Source organism: Rhincodon typus, chromosome 9 (assembly GCF_021869965.1).
Source record: "Rhincodon typus isolate 14 chromosome 9, sRhiTyp1.1, whole genome shotgun sequence".
Lineage (NCBI taxonomy): Eukaryota > Metazoa > Chordata > Chondrichthyes > Orectolobiformes > Rhincodontidae > Rhincodon > Rhincodon typus.
Window position 1 is genome coordinate 90,038,473 of NC_063340.1, and position 26,406 is coordinate 90,064,878.

The window sequence follows — 26,406 nt, forward strand, 5'->3', positions numbered from 1 at the left end:
GTATTTTGCTCAGGCTAGCTCTGAAGAAGGGTCATTCGGCTGGAAACGTTCACTCTGTTTCTCTCTCCACAGATACTGCCAGACCTGTTTTTGTTTACTTCAGATCTCCAGCAGCTACAGTACCTTGTTCTAATTTTATGTTTAAAATAAGTCGCCTCCAAAACCAATGATAACAATACAGAATATGTGTCTGTAAATGTACAGGCATTTTGAGAACCGCTTTGATTTGAAGGTTTTTTTTTATGTCCTGATCTCAGTTATTTTTTATTCACAGGTCAGGTGGATACACAGACAATTCTTATCCAATCCCCTGAAGCTGTGACAGTGACTGAGGGTGGCACAGTGACAATTCGCTGTGATTTGCGAAGCAGCAATGCTGATTACACTGTGGACAAGTATGATCTGCACTGGCACCATTCACGAGTTGGGCCTATAATATTGACTCATTATGTAAACAACCATGTTTACCGATCGAGAGGATTCTCTGAGCGGTTTCAGCTTTCCAGAAATGTACCCAGTAACAGTTACATTCTGACCATCAGAGACCTGAAGCTCACTGACACTAATACCTACATCTGTGAGATTTGGGGGAAGGTCTACGGAAACGGAACCCGCCTGAATGTAACCAGTAAGTACTCTCTAATATTATATTAATTTTGTTCCAAATATTATGATTAAATTACCATCTCACAAAGAAATGAATGTGACAACATCGTCACTTATTCGGTAACAACAGAGTGGAAGTTATCGCCTCAAAACAGAGTCAATTTGTATTGAATTGAACAAATGAGCATGTGAATGTGATACAACATCTTACACAGAGTTCAGTTAGTATTGAAGAAAAGGAACAATGATCAGAATAAGTAAAGCTGCCTGATTACATGGGGACATTGACTGGGATGTATATAAAAAATAAATACTTATTACCAAATGTGAACACATCGATGAAACCAAATATCTCTTGTGACTATACCCTACAATGGACGATCTTGTCAGTTGTAATTAGGGAATGTGGAATCATATTCCTCAGCTACTGCACTGTTAAGAGACAGGATTGCCAGGAAACTCTTTGCTAATGAAGTCTCTCTCTGTGGTTGGGGTATTTGAATGGAGTTGTCACAGGACATAGCACTGCAGGGGAGGCTGGGACCCAAAGAGGGAACAAGGCCAACCTACAAGGAGTCTGGAATCTGTGAGTTGAAAATGGACAATTTAAATAACCACTACAGTATAAAGTATCAAACTGGCTGTAAAGGCAATAACCTTAGAGTTTCACCCATTTGGGAAAATATATCGAACATTCAGGATGTTACCCATGATTTTCCAGTGGAAAATCCCTGTAGAAATTAGTTCTTGTACAGTTAACTCTAAATAGACAGAGCAGCTAAAGCCCAAAGAAATAAAAATTGTTGTCTTTGGGAATTAATAGGGTGATGTGTGTCGGGAGCAGTTAAAGTCTTAAAAATCCAATTCCATCCCAAACAAACTTTGTGCCCATCCCTTTCAGCTTGATTTGGCTCAGATGGTCAGTGGATGACCAATCTGGTCCCAGAAGACAGGCTGTTCCTTTAAATATTACAATGAGGTTGTGAGCCTCAGTGTTGTTCAGATCTACACCTTTAACTGTGGTCATCAGCTTTCCCAAGCCTCAGGAAAACTGACAGCAAGATCCCAGCCTGGGGCTCAGTGGATCTGTGATGGCAGGGACTTTACTCCTACCTTCCAGGAACATTGTGGCTGTCTCATGAAAGGGCAACTGCAAACATACAACCCAGGTGTCGAAGAGATCTCCACCCCTCCATAGCCCTCTTCCACCCACCCCTACATCACCAGCACCTGAGATCGGGAGACAGCCATTCTGCCACCTGCAACTAATGCTGCCCACCTTTCCAGGTCCCAATCCACCCCTAACCCTCATCCACACTGGGATTGCTGAAATTTCACCTCACCCTCCTTCTCAGCACCCTGTCAGGAGCAGTCTATGTCTCAGACCCCATCATCTCATACCCCCGCCCCCTCCAAAGCAACTGGAAACTAACCCCGGTGAAGTCACAAACACACTGTGGAATTAAAACCTTTCCCCTGTGCTTCCCATAATTGTGGCATACCCCCCAATCACCACAGGTTCCACCCTGCACTCCCAAGGACCCCATAGATTCAAGAAAAAGCTAGGTAAAAGGTGAAAGGGTAACACTGTTAATCAAGCTTGAAGCCAAAACATTGAATGTTTCCAAGAAGGCGATAGATAAAGTTCTTCAAGCTAATGGGATCAAAGGGTATGGGAAGAAAACAGGAACAAAAGACAGATTTTAGATGACCAGCCAGTTTGTACTGAATGTTGGAGTGGGCTCAAAGGGCCGACTCCTAGTCCTAGTTTGTATGTCTTTTCTATAGCATTGGTGCAACAACTGGAGACGCATTGTTCCAGGAGATCATGATGTGGAATTGGTTTGCCGATGAGGAATAGTAAAGGAAAGATGTCACTCATGGGAGTGATCTACAGGCCCCACAGCAGGAACCACAGTGTGGAAGAAAGTATACAAGAAGAAATATTGAGTGCCTGTGATAAAGGGAATGGATCATGAGTGATTTAAATCTACGTATAACCTGGAGAAATCAGATTGACAATAATAGCCTCGATGCAGAGTTCATAGAATGCTTTGGAGAGTGATTCTATAAAATGCTGCTGTCAGAAACTATCAGATAGTAGGTTATTTTAGAGTTGGCATTGTGGAGTGTGACAGGATTAATGACTTCAGAGCGTACTGTACTTGGATTTCCAGAAAACATTTTATAAAGTGTTACATCAAGGATTACTGCAGCAGATAAAATCTCATGTGTCAGAGGTAACATAACAGCATGGATAGAAGATTGGCTGGCTGGCTGAAAACAGAGAGAATACAGAAATGAGTTTCTTTCTGATCAGCAGGAGGTGATGGGTGGAATCCCACAACAGTCTGTTCTGCAGCCTCAACTTACCTCAAGATACGAGGAGAGAGGGCATGTTAGCTAAATTCACAGCCAATTCAAGTTAGGTTGGAAATTGTGTTGTGAAGATATCAAAAGGAGTTGTAGATGGATAGTGATAGAGTTTTGTCCACTTATTCAACTTATCAGATGGAGTATAATGCAGCAAAATGTGAAGTTGCTGTATTTTACAGGAAGAGTAAAGAAGCAGAGCATTAATTAAAAGGTGAACAACTGCAGAATTCCAAGGTGTGGAGGGATCTAGATTTTCAAGTGTGAGTTGCAAAGTATTAGGATACAGATGTAGCATGTAGTCAAGAAAGCTAATGGGATGCTAACCTTTATTTTTGAGAAGAATTGAACACAAAAGTAAAGGTATTGTGTTGCAGTTATCCAGGGCATTAGTGAGAACACATCCCAAATACTGTGTGCAGTTTTGATTGCCTTATTGAAGGAAGGATGTAAATGTATTGGAAGTGGCTCAGAGAAGGCTGACTGGATTAACATCTGAAATGAGTGGGTTGTTTGATGAGGAAAGGTTGGACAGACTGAGTTTGTGTCCCCTGGAGTTTAGAAGAGTGAGGAGCGTCTTGATTGAAGCGTATCAGATCCTTTATGGCCTTGACAAGGTGGATGTGGAAAGGATGTTTCCTCTTGTTTGTGAGTCCAGAACCAGGGGCCTCTGTTTAAATTTAGTGATTGACCTCTTAGGACAGAGATGAGGAGATGTTTTGTTTCTCTCAGAGGGTGTTGAAAATTTGGAATGCTATGCATCAAAAGGTCATAGGGGTGGGACTTTTTTAAGACATAGGTGGACCAAACGCTATTGGGACAAATGGAATTCTCAACAAAGTGATCAGCTATGACCATTTTGAATGGCAGAGCAGGCTAGATGGTCCAAATGCTCTATTTATACTCTTTACATGTTCATAGTGTCCCGCGCCCTCCAATCTATTACCCCTCATGACCTATCACTCTGACACCCCCACCCGACACCTCTAGCAAGCCCCACCTCAAACCCCTTTCACTCCCTCTCCATTATCCTGCCCGTCCACACACCCAGAGTCCAATGAGGAAAACTCCAGTCCTTTATCCACCTGTGATGAGCACAATTCTGATAAACTCCACATGGGAAAAGGATTGAGTAGATCCAAAGCTCTCTCTGAGCAAGTAGCATCCATTGTATCGACATTAATCGAGCTGGCCAAGTCCTGAAGCATAATCCTCTCAGCCTGGGCTTGTGGTGGTGAACTTTTCTAACACCTTGAAGGCAGCAACATATTCAAAAGCATCTCACAGGAGTATTTACTGACCTGCATTTGACACTGAGTCACTGAAGGAGATATCAGGACAAGTGACGTGCATTGTAACTTTGGGGTGGTTATGTGTGGGATTGTTGATGTTGACTCTGGGCTGGGGGTATTTGCCAGTGAAGCTGAAATATTTGGAAGCTGACTGATCGAGGAAGAAAGATGAAGATTTCCCAGGGAGACTGACCACAGGATCTCTCCTCCAGCACTGAGTCCCCACTGAGACAGGAAACCAGACATTCAAGGACCAATTCTGAGGGATGTCAATCTGCTGAGCCATGTAGGACCCTAGGACATAGGAACATTCAGCTCCTCAGCCTGCTCCATGATCCGATAAGTTAATTGCTGATCTGGTTATGACCTTGACACTACTTTCATGTCTGCCACCCCAATCCCCAATAAAACTTGCCTCCCCTATCTGTCAGCTTTATTCCACATCTTGGCCCTTCCTAAACTTCACTTCCTTATGTAAACTTATAGGAGTCATTGCCGAGGTCATGGGGTGTGGGGTAGGTGTGTATGGATATTGGTGAAGCTCCAAACTGGACACAGGAGTTAGAGAAGGAGCTTCACAACTTGACAGATTCCAGAAAACAGCTAGTGGTCAATGCTAAATGAGACATCAGGCAGACATTGACTTAGAGACAAAAAGTGCAACAACAACAAAACAGATAACTCTCAAGCACTCCTTCAGTCCCAGCTTCAAGCAGATTTCCCTGGTGTGCGGTTTGGAAACAGTAAGAACCCATTTGAAAAGGGCAGCTGAGTGACAATGAGAGAGAGAACACTGAGGGGGGCAGTTCAGTCTGGGTTTAGCTCCCATTTTCTTATTTCTCTGGAATGTAATGAAATCCATCATTGTGGAAAGACTTTCCACAAAACCTGATTCAGAAATCTTCTCCCACAGTATCTCAGTCAGTGAGAGAGTGTCTGACTCCAGCAATGGATGAGCAGGGTCCAAGCTCAATGCTCTGAGCTGGGAGCTGAACTGGATGGATTTGAACAGATCATTTTGAGAATGTTAGGAATGGAGATTAGATGAAGAGTCAGCAGCATCAGTAGCAGGGAGTACAAATGGACTCGGGTGACTTAGAGTCATACAGCACGGAAATACATCCTTCGGTCCAATTCATCTGTGCTGATCAGACATCCCAATCTGACCTAAATCCATTTGCCAGCATTTGGCCCATATCCCTCTTAAACGCTTCCTATTCATATATCCATCCAACATAAATGTTGCAATTGTACCAGGCTCCACCACTTCCTCTGGCAGCTCATTCCATACACACACCACGCTCTGCATGAAAAAGTTTGCCCCTCAAGGTCATTTTAAAATCTTTCCCCTTTCACCTTAAGCCTATGCCCTCTAGTTTTGGACTCTCCTACCCCGAGAAAAAGAACTTGGCTATTCACCCTATTCATGTACTTCATGATTTTATAAGCCTTTTTAAAGTCACCCCTCAGCCTCTGACGCTCCAGGGAAAATATCCCCAGCCTGTTCAGTCTCTCCCTATCCCTCAAACCCTCCAACCTCAGCAACATCCTTATAATTTTTTTCTGAACCCTTTCAAGTTTAACAACATCATTCCTATAGCAGGGAGACTAGAATTAAATGCAGTTTTCTAAAAGCGCTCTCACCAATATCCCGTACAGCCACAAAATGATGTCTCAACTCTGAGACTCAATGCACTGACCAAGGAAGGCAAGCATGCTAAATACCTTCTTCACTCTCTGGGCCATTCCCTCCCAATTAATAAATGGGGACTGAGTCATTAGGAAATATGAAGATGGTGTGGGGAGAAGACTGGGAAGATTCTGCAGTGACTGGGGATTAGGGAGGGAGATACAATACGTTTATGCACGAGGAGGAAGTGGCTGAACATCAGAGCTTAATCATCGAATTAAAGTAATCGTGAGATTTTCAGATCAGGCTGATCGATAACAGGTTGGGAGTTCACCCAAAGTAACATGAGTTGCTATGCTTCTCATTAAGTATTTGAGATGTTTAACAGGCTTCAAACGAGTTTTAACTTATTCACACTTTTTCTCTTAAAAGTTGCAAACCCTCCGATTCTTCTCCAGTCTCCGATCCTGGAACGTGTCACCGAGGGTCACACTGCTCGATTACAGTGCACCATGAGGAATGCCGCAGTGACACACACCGATGTTCACTGGTACCGGGAGCGACCAGGGAATAACACGGAGTGGGTTTTAACACATGATGTGAGGAACATCACACAATGGAGCCCAGGATTCACTGAGCGATTCCAGTCTTCCAGAGACTCCTCCAATAACAGCTTCATTCTGACCATCACAAATGTGCAGCCCAGTGACACTGGGGTCTATTACTGTAAAGTGTGGGGAGATATCAGTGGGAATGGATCCCAGCTGACTGTAACTGGTAAGTATATGAAAATTTGTTTTATGCAAAACAGCATCAAAATGGTGAACTCAGTAACCTTACACTCCCAGTAAAGAGGAGCCAGGACTGGAGACTTGGGGTTTTGATGTTGTCAGCATATTTCTGCTCCATATTCCATGGAGCTGTTACTTCTCCCTCGGAGTATGACATTGTAGAATTCATCTTCTGTAACAATTTCACCTCAGGACCGAATTGATCAGCTTCTCAAACTCAATGGAAATACTTAAAAAGAATAATTCACATTGGCAGGTGGCCATTTATTGCCCATCCCTAGTTGCCCCTTGAGAGGATAGTGGTGAGCTGCCTTCTTGAACAGCTGCTGTCCAGGTGCTGTGGGTTGACCCACAATGCCCTTAGGGAGGGAATTCCAGGGTTTTGATCCAGCGACAGTGAAGGAACAACAATATATTTCCAAGTCAGGATGGTGACTGGCTTGGAGAGGAACTTGCAAGAGGTGGTGTTCCCATTTATCTGCTGCCCTTATCCTTCCAGATGGATGTGTTCATGGGTTTGGAGGATGTTGCATCAGGAGCCTTGGTGAATTTCTGCAGTGTATCTTGTAGATGGTACACACTGCTACTGTTGAGTGTTGGTGGTGGAGAGTGTGGATGTTCGTGGATGTGATGGCAATTGAGCGGGCTGCTTTGTCCTGGATAGTCTGCTACTATTCTATCCTTTATGACATTTCTGAATCATCTGTAAACTTAGAAGTTATACCTCTATACCAAGTCAATGATATTTATTTATAATAAAAACAGAAATTACTGGAGAAACTCAGCAAGTCTGGCAACATCTGTAGAGACAGAGACAAAGTTAATGTTTCAAGCCCAAATTGACTTGTTCAGAACCCAAAATATTAACACTGTTTTTTCTTTCTCCATACATACTGCCAGATGTATTGGGTTTTTCCATCACTTTCTGTTTTTATCTCAGTTTTCCAGCGCTTTGCTTTTATACATCTTTACAAACCTGGTCCTTATCCCCTCTCCCTGTGAGCAGTTGTGAACAATCTCTCTGAGTCTCTTTCTCTGTCCGACTATCCCTGAGGATGGGACACCACACAGTTACAGCTCTCCACACACACACCTTGCATCACTACAGCGCAACTCCTTTGCAAATTATTCCCAGATTTGGAGATGTCTTATCCCAATTTTTCAATGTCATTTTGTTGCAGCAGCATGAAACGATGGAAGAATTAGATTGTTTATTCAGTAACACCTTTCACAACCTCAGAGGGTGCAAGCATAATTTACAGCCAATGAGGTACATTGAAGTCATGAGTGGAGAAAATACACAGAAAGATCCAACAAACAGCATTGTAACGAATAGTACCATCCCTGAAAATTGGCTGAACTCTTCTTTTGATGCTTGAATGATACCCTGGGAATTTTTCGCATCCTCCTGTAAGGACAGACTTGTTTTAATACCTCAGTCCAGTGCTGGCTGTTCCAAACTCACTGCCTCTGTGCTGCTCTGGATGGTCCCAATGTCTGCTCAAACCTCAGGAGGGGATGGGAATCCCATCACCTTCCACCTCAGAGACAGAGTACTCCCAATAAACCTCAGCTGACAGAGTGCACTCTGTTGTATGTTTCCGGTCCCTGACCTTAGAAAGTAGTGCATTAAACAGCAGGTGATCATTAAACCTTTCTGAGATTTTACTCAGATTTGAAAGGCGGAGTATTATATTTCTTTGTGTTAACCCCCATCTGTTTTTCACATACAGATCCATTGGCTGATCCAGTCCTCATTCAGTATCCAGTGGTCAGCAAGGTACCAGAGGGTGAAACTGTCGAGTTCCAGTGTGCCATGTACAATGCCAGTGTGATTGACACTGATGTCCACTGGCACTATCAGCGACCGGGCAGCAACACGGAGTGGGTGATAAGCCAGTTTGTGAATGGCACCCTCACCAAGGCCCAGGGTTTCCACGATCGTGTTCATGTTTCCAGGAATGTCAGCAGGAACAGTTACATTCTGAGCCTTGTGAACGTGACTCTCAATGATAGTGCTGTGTACCGATGCAGTGTGTGGAGCTACATCTATGGAGCAGGGAGCCAGCTCAATGTAACTGGTAAGGCAATGGGAGGGAATGCTGGTAGCCTCACAGATCTGACTGGGAACTGTTTTACCTTCACACAGTAGAGCAGACAGGTGGAATCTTGTAATTTCATCCAACATGCTTCATGTAGGGGCATGAAATGGACAGTGGGAAGGTTGATTCCAGAGGAAAAATAGAAGGGTTGAATCGTGGAAATATGAGAATGAGTCGATGCTTTTTCTATCATCTATAGGATGTGGGTGTGACTGGTCTAGACCAGCATTTATTGCTCCTCTCTCATTACCGTTCAGTTCGTGGCTGTGAGCTGCCTCTCTGAACATCTACAGGTTTAAAGCTTTGATAAGATGAGAATGTTGCTCACCTGTTTCGGAGGGCAGTTTGGAGCTGGCCACAATTTTTGATTTATATACTGGTCAGACAAAAGATTACAGATTGCTGTCCATCAAAGATATTATTGAACCTGATGTCTGCTTTTATTCAGTCATGAGACATGGGCATCACTTGCTGGGCCAGTATGTATTTCCCATCCCTAGTTGCCCCTTGAGAAGGCAATAGTGAGCTGCCTCATTGAACCACTGCAGTCCATGTGATGTAGGTAGACTCACAATACCCTTAGGGAAGGAATACCAGGATATTGACCCAGCGACACAGAAGGAACAACAATATATTTCCAAGTCGGGATGGTGAGTGGCTTGGAAGGGAACTTGCAGAGGGTAGTGGCTTCCCATGTACTTGCTGCCCTTGTCCTTCTCGATGGAAGTGGTTGTGGATTTGGAAGGTCCTGTCTAAGGAGCCATGGCAAATTTCTGCAGTGCACCTTATAGATAGTACACACTGCAGTGACAGAGCGTTGGTGATGGAGTGAGTGGACACTTAAAGTGATGGATGGGATTATGAAGAAGTGAGCTGTGTTGTCTTGGATGCTGTTAAACTTCTTGAGTGATATTAAAGCTTTATTCATCCGAGTAAACATAATGTTTTCCATCATACTCCTGACATGATCCTTGCGGATTGTGGGAAGTGGGCTTGGGGAAGTCAGGAGGTGATATTTTCCTTGGAAGATTCCCAGCCTTTCACCTGTTCTTGTAGCCCTGCTTGGTTTTTTTAACAATCCTTCTTCAGATACGTTATGAAGAAAAATTTGGTCTCGAAACGTGAACTCCGATTCTCTGCCCACTGATGCTGCCAGTCTTGTTGAATTTCTCCAGAACTTTCTGTTTTATTTCAGATTTCTAGAAATCCATGGTACTTTGCGTTTACCAACGTGATTAACAGCCCATGCACCTGTTGGCGGCATGTTGTTTAGCATTGCTGCCCCACTGCCGCATGGACCCAGTTTGATTCTACTCTCAAGCGATTGTTTGTGTGGAGTTTGCATGTTGTCTGGGTGTCTGCATGGCCTGCCTTCGGGTACTCCAGTTTCCTCCCACTGTTCAAAGATGTGCAGGTTAGGTGGAATGGTCGTGCCAAATTGCCCATAGTGTCCAGGGATGTGCATTATAGGGATTAGCCATGGAAAATGCAAGTTCACAGGAATTGGGTAGGGGGTAGGTCTGGGTTGGATGCTCTTTGGAGGGTCGGTGTACACTTGATGGGCTGAATGGCCTCCTTCCATACTACAAGGGTTCTCTGCTTCTAAAGGCTGAGACAGTTAAAAAGTTCATTTCCTCAACTCCAGGACAATGTAGGATCTGTGCTCCAGATGGGAGATAACACAATACCTGACATGGTTTGATGCTTTGGGTGCAGGTATTTTTTTAAAATGTGAACTGTATAAGCATCTGGCTGGGAGCAGCCATGTTATGTGGACGTCCCAGGAGGCAGCTGTGAGGACAGCTCCCGGCATTGAGCTGAGTGAGTTGTGAACGTGAACTCTGTTTCTCTCTCCACAGGCACAGCCAGACCTGCTGAGTTTCTCCAGCATTCCCTGTTTATACCTCACATACTTTCAGGTTTTTGATGATACAGGAGGAAATAGTCAGACCTTTAGGGATGGTACTGCCAATGAGTTTCTGTTTACCTTTCAGAAAGTTCACTGACTTTCAAAACTATTCTTGTCGTTTTTCCTCAGATAATTACAGAGAGATTCCAATTGCAGGTGAATCGGTAAAGGAAGTCATGTGACTTGTGGGAGCCATTTTGTAAGATTCTGCATGTGCATTTTAAAGACAGATTAGTTTTCTTTTAAATTGTTTAGTTTTATATCTGTGCATTTTTGACAAGGTAATGCATGCTGACTGACTTTTCAACTGAAATATTGAGGACAATTTTCAGATTGCAGTCTAGTTTGTACATTGTTTATATTCTTGCCTTAAAGTTGCAAATGCCCCAGTCCTTCTCCAATCTCCGAGCCTGGAACGTGTCACTGAGGGTCACACTGCCCGGTTACAGTGCACCACGAGGAATGCTGCAGTGACACACACCGATGTTCACTGGTACCAGGAGCAACAGGGCATCAACACAAAGTGGGTTTTAACACATGACGTGAGGAACATCACACAATGGAGCCCAGGATTCATTGAGCGATTCCAGTCTTCCAGAGACCCCTCCAGTAACAGCTTCATTCTGACCATCACAAATGCACAGCCCAGTGACATTGGGGTCTATTACTGTAAAGTGTGGGGAGATATCAGTGGGAACGGAACCCAGCTGACTGTAATGGGTAAGTCCTGTTTACATGATACTAACTGATCTCTGATTGTGTGGTGGATGGAGAGGCTGGGATTGCGGATCATTTAATCATATTTACTTTAAACTTTTAATTCATGGCTTAAATTTTTTTTTAAATTCTCAAAAAGAACCTTTTTTCACTTGAGCTTTACAGTGTTTACAACAGATCAAATCAGCAATTGTCAATCTCTCTTTCTACTCTTTCGGGAGATATTTCTGATTGGTTGATTGTTGGTGAAATATTCCAAATTATTTTTCACCAAATGAGAATCTCTAGAGCCCAGTGATCCCCTTCTCATTTGCTGGGGTGGTTGTGATGACCCCATTTGTCTGTTGAGGGGACACTGATTGGGAAGGAGCAGCGTAGGCTGTGTCTCTTCATGCGTATCTGATAGAGGGTTTTGGACTGAGGCTTCCTGAGGGAGGGAGCAAGCTGGTTCAGGGGCTCTGGCCGGTTCTCAACCTTTTCAGCAAGGCCCACTCTCAGTGCGGCTGCTTCAAGACAGCCATTTGACAGATGGCCTTTGTCACAAGGGGAGAATGTGTCAGTGATAACCCACTGTCTCCCATTCCTTGATCTGAAGGATGTCTTGTTGGTGAACCCTGCTCAGGAATGTTGCTCCATACAGAGCACTCACATGGAGGGGAAGCACTGAGTGGGTCGTTGTGGAGTGAAGAAGGGAGGGGCAGCACGGATCACTGCGGGTTTTCATCAGTCAGCAGATGTGTGGGGAAGGGGGAAAGATGTTTGTGAGCACGCAAAGCTGGGGGTGCCTGTTGGCTAGAACGTTCCATTAGTGAAGCACATTGTTACCTTCAATTAAGTGTCAGTGAGACATGGGAGCTGATGCAGAGAGTCAGACAGGTGCCCAGTAGCCCTCTGTGGAGGTCACATCCTCCATCACTGCTATGCTTACAGACACTCATCTCAATTCTCACTCCCATTCTGATCTCAACCTCAAACACTGTTTCAATGAAACTCAACATGAGCTCAAGGAAAACCATGTTTGACCTGGGATTTTACAATTTTGCAAACTCCGTTCTAACTTCATGATATTCAGATTGTCTTCACTGCTGTTTTCTCCCACAATCTGAGTCCTTGTTTGCTGTGACTCATTTGATCTCGCCGATCTTCCACCCAATCACAGAGCTTCCCTTATGTTCTCTCTCCACTCTGCCCAGATATTCCCTCCATCGTAACTTTCTTCAAAACGGGTACCACTTTCAGAGTAAACTCTTGTTCGTCTCCATCCAGACCCAGCCACTGCCCTGTGTCCACTCTCCCCTCCTGGAAGAGAGCTACAGCTGATTGAGAATCGAATAAGCCTCATATATGAGAGCTCACTGTGGAATTAACAGGAGCATTTCGGGTAAACAATCAGCCACAGATCGCAACATCTGGTGGGCTCCGAGAGAGAGAGAGGATGCAATTTTTCCACAACTCACATTCCTCATTAACCTGCAGCACCCTGTGATATAGGAGCAAGGGTGACTATATTCAATCTGTCACAGCAGAATCCTTTGATGGAGGACTGGTCACTTGCTGTGAAGGAAGGTGAAATGTTGCAGCAATATTTTAACTGATGGCAGTAAGTGATCAGTAGACTCTCATTGGATTCAGTGCTTTTCCAATTTATATCAATGATTCAGGTGAGGGGAGTGAAGGCACATTGGCTAAATTCACAGATGTGATCCGTCAGGAATTATATTGTGAAGAAGATATAATGCAGTCGCAGGTGAATATAGATCAATTGAGACAATGGGTATTAATCTCGCAGATGGAGTATGATGTGAGAAAATGTGAAGTTCTTCACTTTGACAGAAAAAAACAAAAAGGCAGAGTATTACATGAAGAGGGAAAGACTGCCAGCACTGAGAAAAATCTTTGTGTTCTTGTGCAGGAGTCAAAGAAAGTTAGCTTCCAGATACATGCCATAATCAAGAAGACTAATGGGATGTTGTCTTATTACGAGAAGAATTGAATATAAGAACTCAGAGCAGGAATAGGCCATTAAGCCCCTCAGTTATGCTCCACCATTTAATATGATCATGGCTGATCTCATCACAGTCTCAACTCCACTTTTCTGCCTGCTCTCCATAGCTGTTTAATCTGTTACTAATTAAAATTTTGCCTGTCTCCTCCTTAAATTTACTCTATGTCCCAGCATCCACCAAACTCTGGGAGTAAATTCCACAGATTCATGACACTTTAAGTGAAGTAATTTCTCCTCATCTCTGTTTTAAATCTACTGCCCCTTACCCTAAACCAATTCTAAATTGTCGCACAAAGGGAAACATTCTCTCTCCATCTGGGATAGGAAGAACTGCAGATGCTGGAGTCAGAGATAACACAGTGTGGAGCTGGAGGAACACAGCAGGCCAGGCAGCATCAGAGGAGCAGGAAAGATGATGTTTCACGTCAGGACCCTTCTTCAGAAGTGGGGAGGGGGAAGGGAGCTCTGAAGTAAATAGAGAGAGGATAGGTCGGGCTGGGGAAGGTAGGTGGGATGGTGACAGGTGAGTGCAGGTAGGGAGTGGTGGGGATTGTTCAGTGGGGTTGGAGGGGCAGATGGGTGGGAGAGAAGATGGACAGGTTGTGTCAAGTCAAGGAGGTGGGGATGAGAGGGAGGGTTGGTCATAGGATAAGGCTGGGGGTGCAGAGATGTTGAAACTGGTAAAATCCATGTTTAGGCCATTGGGTTGTAGACTCCTGAGGCGGAATATGAGGTGCTGCTCCTCCAGTTTGTGGGTTTGGAGAACATCCCTCAGGACAGTCCTATCCTCACATTGTGCCTAAAATGAATCTTATATTAAGAGAGAGCTCTCTGTCTCCATTACTCTGGTATGAAACAAACTGTTCCAAAGGACTGAAATCCATGTGCTTACTTGATTTATGTCACTGATGTGAAATTAAACTTCAGTTTTTGGTATCTTACAGAGCAATCTGAAGAGTGGTGGTTAATGATAACCATTGGCATTGCCCTGGTATTTGTTGTCTTACTCTGCATCTTTCTCATCATGCTTCTTTATGTGAAGAAATGGGCCTGTTTTCAACACCGATCAAAACCAGAAGGGTAATTACAATCACATTCCCTATCTCATGGGATTATAATCTTGAATTAAATATTGATGGGTGGAGGGATGACATCAGCACTTTGGCAATGGTGTCAAAAGGCATTTTCCCACTTACAGAGTCCTAATGAATATGAAATTATACAGACCTATGATGCATTGCAATTTGTCAGATGGCTATCAGAGTTTTGAATTTCAAAAAATGTGTCTACAAATTTGGCAGTTCACCTTCCACTTGTGAGTCAGTGTTTTCCCCTTTTCCCAGCCATGTCCATCTTTAGAACCCTCTCTCCCTCAATATTTTTATTCACTCACAGGATGTGGGTCTCACTGGCTGGTCCAGCATTTATTGCCTCATCCCCAGCTGCCCTTGAGAAGGTGGTGATGAGGTGTCTTCTTGAACCGTTGCAGTCCATGTGCTTTGGGTTGACACACAATGCTCTTAGGGAGGGAATTCCAAGATTTTTACTCAGCAACACTGGAGGAATGGTGATATTTCCCAAGTTAGGATGGTGAGTGGCTTTGAGGGAAACTTGCAGGAGGTAGTGTTCCCATATATCTGATGCCCTTGTCATTCTAGAACTTGTAAAGTGCTGTTTAAGATCACTGCAACTTATTTGTGCAGAGAATGTACACAAGGGAACTTTACACATTTGTAATCCATAGAAATGAATGTTAAAGATGATGACCACAAGTGTCCATGTGACAAATCTCTCTTATTCTCACCTCAGTCACAGGGCGTGAGCCCATGTTTTCAGCTGGAATCACCCTAAAGGAGATGTGTTGTTTATTCCTGATATTTGGTTTTTGGGAGCTGTGGCAGGTGATTGTTATGTTTGAACATCAGTTCTTATTTATAATTTTTGATAGACTGCCCCAAACCACTTCTGTGTAAAATGTCTGTCAAAGTTGCTGACAGTGCTATTGGGTCCTGTACCATTGTACATTGACCAATCAGGGGTTCCTGTTATGGTCAACATTCAGAACAGTGACCAGCAAATCCCAGCTGCTGAAATGTCATTTTCCAAAATTTTTACTCAGCCCATCATGTTCATGCTATGTGAAAGCAAATGCAGCCTGGGATGATGACTCCTGAGAGACAAGTGGTGGTCTCTGAGAGCTGTTTCATGACATTATTGCAACATCCAGGAGAAAGGTCTCTGCACAATGAATTTATATTCCTGACCGTGTCCACAAGACACAGCCTGAACAAAACTGACTCAACTTTCAGAAATTCCTGGGCTCTTAGCTGCTAACATGAAATTCTGCTTTATCTGAAGGAAATAGTTGGTCAATCTCAGATGCATCCTTCAGTTCTCGGGTCATTTATTGCAAATAAGGGGGCCATTCATCCCATCAAGCCTTCACTAGCTCGCTGTGGATCAATCTAGGTCAATGTAACTCCCTACTCCATCCCATAATCTTGCAAGATCATTTTCCTCAAGTGCCTGTCCAATTTCTTTATGAAATCATTCGTTCTCTCCTTTATCACCTTCCTCTCAGGCACCAATGTCTGGGTCATTTACATGTTTAGTTAGAGATTTTCCTCACATTCGCCCTCCCTTTCTCATCCAAATCCTTCAATCTGTTTCTGCCAGTCCCTGTCCCATCAGCCAATGGGAATAGCTTCAGTTTCTTTAACCTAAACCTGTCATGATGGGCAAGGGAGAAATGGACACCAGTTGGCCCCTTCCAACATGTGCATGGTTTATTAGACAGAATAAGAGGCATTCTCCATCACTTTGATGTTCTTTCCTACTTCTGAAGTCCCAATATTAAATCACTGACTTTATGTTTCTGCACCATTTCAAACAGGACCTCTGAAGAAGAGCTTAACACGGTGTATGCAACAGTCAGTGGTAAGGCAATTAATTCAATATCCACACTGATGACCATTCCAAATGGTATTTGTTGTTTAACACTAATTATGAAACATTATCGGATGACTTTTGTACTCATGTTATTTTCAACCACTCATCATCTGTGCAAAGACATCAGAGAGACAAGGATGAGGGACAACGCAAAACTAGAACATAGGAGCAGGAGAAGACCATTCCCTCTCAAGTGACTATCCAACAGTGCGGCTCTCCCTCAGCACTGACCCTCCGATAGTGCGGCTCTCCCTCAGCACTGACCCTCCGATAGTGCGGCTCTCCCTCAGCACTGACCATCTGAATACACAGCTAGTCATCAGAGATTCATTCTAACTTAATATTTTTGTCCACAATCCTGTTTTCCTGTCATTATCAGTCAGAAATGACAGCGATAATAAACTCAGCAATTCTTATCTTGTTTCAGCTGAAGTGGAGTATAAACAAACGACTGTGTCCCCTCCTCCAGTAAGTATTGAACACAAGCCTTTTACTATTATCATCGTGATATGTCGACCATTCTCTCTTTGTAATCATGTCTGGTTTGACTTCATTCGATTAGATGTTAGCAATGCTGTTGTGAGCGAGTCACTCTTAGTGGGAAACAGTCTCTGCATGTGTTCCCATAATCACACTGAGTCACTATTTAACCTGTGACAGCTTGGAAAGAAGCATTAATCATAGTATCACAGAATTGTTACAATGCAGAGGGAGCCATTTGGCCCATTGAGCTTGCAACAGCTCTTCAAACAAGCATTGTTACTGAGTGCCAATCAGTTTTCTATCCATACCCTTCCATATTATCCCAAATAATCATTCAATGCCCCTCTAAATACCTCAATTGAACCTACCTCTACCACATCTCCAGACAGTGCATTCCAGACCCTGACCATGCGTTGTGTGAAAAAGTTTTTTTCTCACATCACTCTTGCTTCACTTGCAAATCACTTTAAAACTACGCCCTCTCATTCTTGTACAATAGAGCGAGGTCTCTGAATTCTCCCTGTTCCAATCTCCCTTATCTCTGAGACGACTTCCTCCAGGGTTTGTTAAATTCACTGCCTCCTCCAGCCCTGGCCTCTTCTGTGTTGTTTGGTTCTCCCTTATTGGACAGCTTATTGGGAGGGTTTCGAAGTGTTTCCCTTATCGATGGTTTTTCTTTATTCCTTCACATGAAGAAGGCATCACCAGTTAGCTCAGTGTTTACTACCCATTACCAAAACTTGGAATATTGTGTCCAGTTCTGGTCACCTCATTATTGGAAAGATGTGTGAAGCTTTAGAGAGGATGCAGAGAAGATTTACCAGGATGCTGCCTGGACTGGAGGGCCGGTCTTATGAGGAAAGGTTGAGGGAGCTAGGGCTTTTCTCATTGGAGCGAAGAAGGATGAGAAGTGACTTGATAGAGGTGTACAAGATGATGAGAAGTATAGATAGAGTGGATAGTCAGAGACTTTTTCCCAGGGCAGAAATGACTATTACGAGGGGGCATAGTTTTAAGGTGATTGGAGGAAGGTATAGGGGAGATGTCAGAGGTAGGGTCTTCACACAGAGAGTGGTGGGCGTGTGGAATGCACTGCCGGCAGTGGTAGTGGAGTCAGATACTTTAGAGACTTTTAAGCGACTCTTGGATAGGCACATGGAGGATAGTAAAATGAAGCGTATGCAGGGTAGATTGATCTTAGTAGGATAACAGGTTGGCACAACATTGTGGGCCAAAGGACCTGTACTGTGCTGTATGTTCTACGTTCTATGTTCTAAAACTGTGCATGGGAAAGTGGTGGTGAGCTGTGTGTGTAACAAATGAGCACCGAGGCCCATACTAGGTTTTGGTAGAAGTGTTTTTGTTTCTGTAAAATGGTTTATATTTAACTTCAGTCACAAATTGCAGCCAATGTCTTAGTTGCTTAGGTGATAACTCTTTAGAAGTTGTGAATCCAGTTGAAGTGTGTTTTCTCACAACTTAGAGGGTTCACTATGAGGTTAGGCTGTAGAAGTTGATTTGTACTGTCTTTGGCTTAGAAAGCTGATATTTAAACTATATAAGTGATTTTTAATCAGTAAGGGAATCAAGGATTATGAGGGAAAAAGCAGGATTATTAAATCAACAATAATCTCATTGAATGGCAGAACAGATTTGATGGGCTGAATAGCATACTTCTGCTCCTACGTCTTGTGATCTGAAAAATTGACTAGGGGATGAAAAAATCTGAAATCCTTCACTTCCCTGTCTCCCTGCAACGATCGCCTCACTATCCCAATTCTGATTTCCTACTTGCTTGAGCTCCCTGACTGGAACCTCCTGTGCCCTCACCCTCAGTTTATTCTTGTCCTCAGTTTACCCTCCAGCTGGTGCCACTTAACAGTGTTTGGGCAAGACATCTATGAGTCTCATTGAGCTGAAAGCTCTCCCGAGTCTCCACATTGCAGAATCTTGTCTAATAGTGGATGTTAATGTTCATGTTAGACAGCACTTGCTGGATAATCCAGAATGTGTGAGGAATTTCACTAACAACCAGTTTAGGAGTATTCACCAGGCCTGCAGCATGCTGTACTTGCATGTACAGAAAGCTGCACATATTGATAGACGGGACCCCATTCTTTTGAAGCCAAAAGGATGTCCATACTCTGTACCTGATACAAACTAACAAGGTACATGATATCTATTTGCTGATTCATTGACCAATCTGCTTCAACCTGATTGGTTTAAAATTTAACAAAGCCTGGCAGTTAACTGTCAATCAATACTGATGGGTGCATTCTCTGTGGCAGCCCTTCTAACAATCAGAGTCCAGGTACCAATCAATCCACACTCTCCTCTCATGTAGAGTCAATATTGGCTCCCCCCAGATTTCTAATCTTGTGAAATGTCCTGGATGAGAAAGTTGGACAAAATGAGTCTCTAATTAGCAATACACGGGTTCTGTACCTGCCAAACGACAATTTGAACTGCCCTTCCCGACCAATGCCCCAGCTGACACTACTTCTGCCAGGAGGAAGGGCTGTGGGTTCATGAATCAGAAGTTCCTAGAGCTGCTCAAACAACCTGCACCTTTAGCAGAAAGACTGAAGGGACTTCTACATCCATGAGGTCAGATCCAGACTTTTTCCCTGGTGAGGGGTTGAAGAGTTTGCTCTGTGGTGTAGTATGTGGGGAGGTTAGGTGCAGGAGGGGTTTGTTACTGGCTGTTGTAAAAATCCTGTGTCTTTCATTGTGTTTCAGTTGGAGGAAGGGGAGTTGTATTATGCTGATATCCAGTTCTTCCGAAAGAAAACCGAATGGCCAGCTACAGTGATCACTGAGGAGTCAACCGAGTATGCTGCCATCAAATATACATAGTGACGAGTAATCAGTTCTTCAGCAAGTGATGAAGAGCAGTCTTTGCTGCCATTAACTCCCAAACCAGCAGGACGAAGGACAATCAATCATCACAATTACTTATTGATATTTCTGCTTGACAATTATTCCAGAATTTGCAAGGTGCATCTTCCTGGCAGATTGAAGTCTCTGGGTAGTGAGTCCATGAGGTGACCAGATTTTTAATAACGAGAAACCAGGGTGAGTTTAACAGGCATGGGAAAGTTGGGCATTGCTGATCGTTACCACATTGGGTGAACAGTGCAAAGAATCTCAAGTTTAGGCATCGAAATTGGGTTGGGTGGGGAACTGGGGGACATAGTCATGTGATGACACTTTCTGGAATATCTTCAGCCGGGGTTGGTGACCTTCTCCTAACTTTGTTTCTACAGTGTCATCCACAAAGTACTAAAGACAGTTCCTTTGGAGTCCAGAAGCAGGGGTTACTGTCTAAGGAAATGGGGTAGGCCATTTAGGACTGAGATGAGGGGAAATGTTTTCACCAGAGAGTGGTGAGCCTGTGGAATTCTCTGCCGCAGAAAGTTTTTGAAGCTAAAACATTAACTATTTTCAAGATGGAGTTAGACATAATTCTTAGGGCTAAAGGGATCAAAAGGCATGGGGGCAGGGAAAGCAAGAACAGGGTTGTGAGTTAGATGATTAGCCATCATCATATTGAATGGTAAAATAGGCTTGAAGGGCTGAATGGCCTACTCCCACTCCTGTTTTCTCTTTCTCTGGCAGGGGTTAGGTGAGGAGTAGGGAGAGAGGCTGAGTATTGGCAGGGGGGGATACAGGGTTTGCTGTGTACAGTGCAATGTGAAGTAATAAGGGTTTCCTTGGAGAGAAACAAACATGTCAGACTGACTTTTTCTGAAGTCCTGGTTTACACTCTTAACTAAGGAGAGGTGAGAACTGAGTTATTTTAACTATTTCCCGGAAATTGTCGGGAACCCATAAGACTTTAGAGAAACCAGGATAGTCCCTTGGAAAGCCTGGGAATCTGGTCACTCCCTGAGCCCACTAACAGCATCGTCTCTTAGGATAGTGAGCCGAGTAGAAGCCAAAGAGGCCTCCTGTTTAACAAACTTAGCAGGAGATTCTCTCTTGTTAAACTTGACAAAATGAAACTGCCCTGGTGGCCAAGAACACCAGAATTCTGGACTCCTGAACCTCATTCACATGCTTTCCCATGGAAGGTTCCATTGGACTAGTCTTCATCATTGCTCATTAACAGGGAAGCAATGAGCTGATTTGAGAAGACTGACTGTCAGCCATTTCAGTGTCTCATGTAACTGCATCGAACAAAATGAAAGGCACTTTGGAGCAGAGATTTTAACAAATTGAAAATTTATTCAAGGCTTTTTGGAATGACAGGGATTTTATTTTTATTCAAATGCTTAAAGCAGGACAGCTAACTGAGAAATAGTGACAAATCAAAATAAAAATACTTAGAATGAACAGAGGGAAGAGTGAAATGGGATGAATGCTCAGGCAAAGCAGGAATGATTCTTTTCATGTGTTTGTGAGATGGTTTTAACCTTTTGAGGTATGCTGAAGATTGAGCTCAATAGAGTGGATGAGTGGTCATGATCTGCAATCTTTACCCACTCACCTCTCTCAGCGCCGAACGCAAAATTCACACCTTTTATTCCTAATTTGTAAAATAGTATATTTTAGGAATACATAATGTCATACACTGTATGTCTCCTGAAATTATTAAGCAGCTTCATTATTTTAGTTTCATTTTTTGCAATTCTAATGTTCTCAACAAACTGGAGTATGTGACTAGATCAGATACGCAAAGGAGTACTGCATTGTTTATCTCCATATCCAAGCTTAGCTTAGAGAGGGTGAAACAAGGACTGGGGTGGGTTGTGAGAGGGGTGGGGGAGCATGGAGGAGCATGGAGGAACATGGGGAGTGGGGGTGAGTGCAGTAGGCAGAGTTGGCCTTTGAAATGAAATTGAGTAGAATGCATTTGTACTCCTTGGAGTGTGGAAGAATGAAAAGTAATCTGATGGAGCATCTCAGATAATGTTGTTCCTTCACAGAGTAGACACTGCAATGCAGTTTTCCCCCCTGGCTGCAGGATGGGGTGGGACAGGGGTACACATTCTCAGGATAAGGGGTTGATTATTTTGGATAGAGATGAGGAGACATTGCCTGATCCAGGCACATCTTTTGGATTTGGGACTCCAGAGATCCATGGGTGCTCTGGACTTGAGCATATTCTCCACAGAGATCAACAGATTTTTAGTCTCTCAGGGAAGTTAAGATTTATAAAATAGTTATTTTCAAATGTGATGTAGGCATCACTGGCAAGGCTAGCATTTGTTGCTTGTCCCTAACTGCACTTGAAATGAGTAACATGCCATGTCATTTCAGAGGGTAGTTGTAAATCAGTCAGATTGTTGTGGCTCTGGAGTCACTTGTCAATTAGACGAGGTAAGGATGACAGATTTCCTTCCCTAAAGGGCATCAGTGAACCCCAGAAAGGTTTTTACAACAATTGGTGACAGTTCTCATGGTGTCCATCACTGAGACTCTCAAACCTCAGATTCAATTAATTGAATGTAAACAGTACTAGTTAGCACAGTGGAGTTTGACCCAGTGACCCAGAGCATGAGCCTGGGCCACTCGATCGTTAATTTAATCACAATACCACTACTCCACCATCTCTGGGATCAGGTGGGAAAGCGGAGATTAGGCAGAAGATAAAACATGATTGTATTAAAGGGAAAGGAGCAGATTTGATGGGCAGAATGGTTTGTTCCTACTCTGATTTTGAATGCTTATAGGAATCCTTGCTAAGAAAGAGAGGGTAAAGATTCAAATGGCAGAGAGTGATGTTAGGACAGATACTGCTGTTGATCGACAGCTGCAATGTCCTTCCAATTCCCTAGATTAATTTGAGGATTAGCTGGAGATGAGATGAGAGCTGGTGTACTGGACTTAGGAGTTTCAGTGGGTTAAATGTTTGCTTAAGCCATCTTGCGAACATCGCTGAGAAATATTGCAAACACTGTCTCAGAGTGATACTTTCTCATTGCAATGGAAAAAATAGAAAACCAGAAACAATTTCAAATGAATTGGTGTTGTAGATAATGTGGACAACACTGCAATTGGTGATATTTTCTCAAATTCTCTGCAACTGAACAGTCCTATGGTCTGTGTGCACTGTCCTGTGTCTGTAACTGTCTAATTTCCGGCCCCTTGTTTGTGCTTTTCATCGAAAATAACAATTGTATTTTTTTATAAATGATTAATGTTCAGATTGGATATGAATCGCTCTGTTTGCCACATAAAGAATATTTTAGATTGACTTTATTTTAAACTGTCTCCAAATGCTGTGTGTAATTTATTTAACTGCAATGAGGCAGGTTTGATCAGACCAACATCAACCATCTCAGTTCTGAGGAAGGGTCACTGGACCCGAAACGTTAACTCTGGTTTTTCCTTCACAGATGCTGCCAGACCTGCTGAGCTTTTCCAGCAAGTTTGCTTTTGTTTCTGATTTACAGCATCCGCAGTTCTTTTGGTTTTTATCAACAAACTCAAGGACAGATTAAAAAACACAGGTCAAAGGGAAGTCACTCAACGACCCTGAATCAGCCCCTCCTCTGATTGAACATGGAGCTGACAGTTTTCTTGGTCAGGCTTTGGGGAAACAATGTCAGTGTCCCCTCAAGTTAGCATCTTCACCACTTTTTATCTGAATGCATTTGGAACATTCTGTGTGCACGTTAACCTGTTAAAATATCCAATTATTTCAAATGTGCCTCTTTTTTAGGGAATTCATTTTACAAACTTCACACTCTCCAATCCAAGTGTATTTTCTTTATCCGTTCACAGGATGAGGGTGTCACTGTCCAGGCTGCATTTATTTCCCATTCCTTATTGCCCAGAGGGCAGTTAAGAGTCAGCCACATTGCTGTGGGTCTGGAGTCACATGTCGGCCAGACCAGGTAAGGATGGCAGTTTCCTTCCCTAAAGGACGTTAGCGAACCAGATGGGTTTTCCTGACTATTGACAATGGATTCATGGTCACCATTAAGATTCTTAATTCCAGATATTTATAGAATTCAAATTCCACCATCTGCCATAGCAGGATTTGAACCCGGGTCCCCAGAATGTTCTTGGGTTCTCTGGATTAACAGCCTATCGATAATACCATGAGGCAATTGCCTCCCATTAAAAGGCGATGGGCCACGAAACACAGTGGTTCTTAACTCTCACTCTTGACCTATCCCAAAGTTGCAGTGGGAGGGGAAAGTGTCAGGGAGCCCATCCACCCTTGGGCCTATTGAGGCCCTTAAGACCAAAAGAACTTGGAGCAGAAGTAGGGGCCATTCAGCCCCTCAAGCTTTCTCTGCCGTTCAATATGATCACATGATCATCTCCAAATCCATGATCACAAGGGCAGCGGATATATGAGAGTACCACCACCTACAAGTTCCCCTCTAAGCCACTCAACATCCTGACTTGGAATTATATCGCTGTTCCTTCAATGTCGCTGGGTCAAAATCCTACAATTCCCACTCTAATGGCATTGTAGGTCATCCTACTGCACAAGCACTGCAGTGGTTCCAGAGAAAAACCCACCACTTTTCTCCAGCACTTTCTGTTATTGTGTAAGATCTCCAGCATTCTGTAGTTCTTTGCTGTATTTTGGCCTCATGGTTAGATTGCTGTACTATTCACCCAGAGGTATAGATCAGATCTTTACTCTGGGCACAGATATCCAAAATCCACTGTAGCCAACTTGTGGAATAAAGTCTTGTTAATAATGATCCTGAAAACTGCTAGATTGTGCTAAAAATTAATTTGAGTCCTTACCTTCCTTTGGGGATGGAAATCTGCCATCATTAACCTTACAGCTGTCATTGGGAAAATGTTAGAGTCCATAATTAAAGAAGAAATCGCAGGACATTTCAAACGTCCTAATGGAGTCAAGCAGACTTAACATGGTTTTGTTAAAGGCAAATGATTTTTGACAAATATGCTGGAGTTGTTTGAGGATATAACAAGCAGAGTTGATAAAAGGGAACCAGTAGGTGCAGTGTATTTGGACTTTCAGAAGCAATCGATGATAAACCACAAAAAAAAACGTTATTGCCCAAGACAGGAGAACACAGTTTTGGAGGAGAATATTAGCATGGATTGAGGATTAATCACCCATTAAGTCCCGACATGGACACTGTACAAAGTGGGAACCTTGACATTTTGACCCTTGCCCACCTTCCTTAGGTGCTTAGGTCTCTGTTAGTGAGACAATAGTATATGCCCATCCCATCAAGCAAATGTGAGCCAAATACCTCTTCTTGTTTAGACTTTCTGGTTGTCTCTCTTCTACAACTCTTTACTAGACAGAGCCTGGACTCAGCACAGAGAAAGGAAAGCTGCTAGTACATCTAGCCCTGCACCACAAACTGGAAAAATCCAAAATGTCCCCGTAATGTGCACTGCCCACCACACAGTGTAAGGAGTACCTGATCCATCTTTAAACAGGCTGTGACAGACATTGGGCACAAACAGCTGGTTTAAGACATCACTTATGGACTCAGGGAGCAAGTGCATTTGCTGTGCTCAGGGAAAGCCAGTTGTGAAGTTACCCTGTAACAAAGAAGCTCTTCTTTATTCCACAACATCCCCCTCCTCTGACTCCCGATCCACCCTACATCCTGGAACCACTGGCCCAGTGCCCCAGCCAGGTCCAACATTCCTGAGCCTCACAGTGAAGCCAATGAGCTGCTTCACCAATGTGTGTCCTCACCCAATCTGGTGTTCCTCTTTCTCCCTCATTGACTGGATCCCAATCAGATTCCAAGGATTGATCCCAGGAGATCGTAAGGCCTCACCAATCAGGCTCAGGGTGTGTGTGTCACAGTTTCTGAGCCTATTGAAGGTTCTGGAAAAGCAACGTTGAAGACGGAGCTGGTTGGGGAAGGGAGGGAGAGGAGCCAGGGTGTGTGGAATACATTGTGAGGATCTGAAACGAGATTGTCCTCCACCCACTTAGACCAATGGGATGGTCAACCATTAAAGTCCCAGCAAGACAGCATTTGTTAGTAAAACATTGAGGGCAATGGCAATCACAGAGAGGGAAGGAAATAATGGGAGAATGAGGGGCACTGAAAGACAAAAGAAGTTTGGGGAAAGGAATAGAGAGGGAGGAGTTCAAAGGGAGGGAAGGAGTACATGGAGGGAAGGGAAACAGAGTGGAGGGTACATGGAGTTTTAAGTAATAGAAAGACCAAAGATGGATAGTAGGGATAAGAGGGAGAGAAAATAGGAATGGTCACTGACTACCCCCTTCCTCATTCACCCATCAAAAAGCTGAAAGTAAAGGAAGGGAAACAGTGCTCCTGAATTTAGCAGAAACTGTCTGAGACGGGCAAGATTCTGTCAGTAATATGAAGCTAACAGGCACAGGCTGAACCAGGGCAGAGCCAGCATTTCCTCAGGAACATCTGGAGAAAGATTCCAGTCGGATGTGAGTCGAATTCCCATTTCCTGATGCCACATTGACACTGACTGTCACACTTGGCCGTCTTTTTTTGCCACCCTACCCTGTCCATTGGCTGCTGAAGATTTCAGGAGACAAGGGAGTTGAAGTGTCAGGGGTCAGACAGGAAAATGGAGGGAGAACACAACCAGATCACCCGCCATCTT

General features: G+C 43.6%; 1 protein-coding gene and 1 pseudogene across 1 annotated transcript in view; both read left to right on the forward strand.

Annotated features, from left to right (window-relative positions):
* The window catches only part of LOC109935268 (tyrosine-protein phosphatase non-receptor type substrate 1-like), a 49,890-nt gene extending 26,822 nt beyond the window's left edge, over positions 1-23,068 (forward strand). Inside the window, exons 2-9 of the mRNA XM_020533932.2 lie at positions 275-628; positions 6,334-6,678; positions 8,426-8,773; positions 11,079-11,423; positions 14,370-14,505; positions 16,319-16,362; positions 16,802-16,842; positions 19,597-23,068. Coding sequence (XP_020389521.2) covers positions 275-628; positions 6,334-6,678; positions 8,426-8,773; positions 11,079-11,423; positions 14,370-14,505; positions 16,319-16,362; positions 16,802-16,842; positions 19,597-19,713 — 1,730 coding nt within the window. The 3' untranslated portion in view covers positions 19,714-23,068. The remainder of the gene's footprint in view (positions 1-274; positions 629-6,333; positions 6,679-8,425; positions 8,774-11,078; positions 11,424-14,369; positions 14,506-16,318; positions 16,363-16,801; positions 16,843-19,596) is intronic.
* Positions 21,648-26,406, forward strand: part of LOC125484086 — a 63,915-nt pseudogene continuing 59,156 nt past the window's right edge.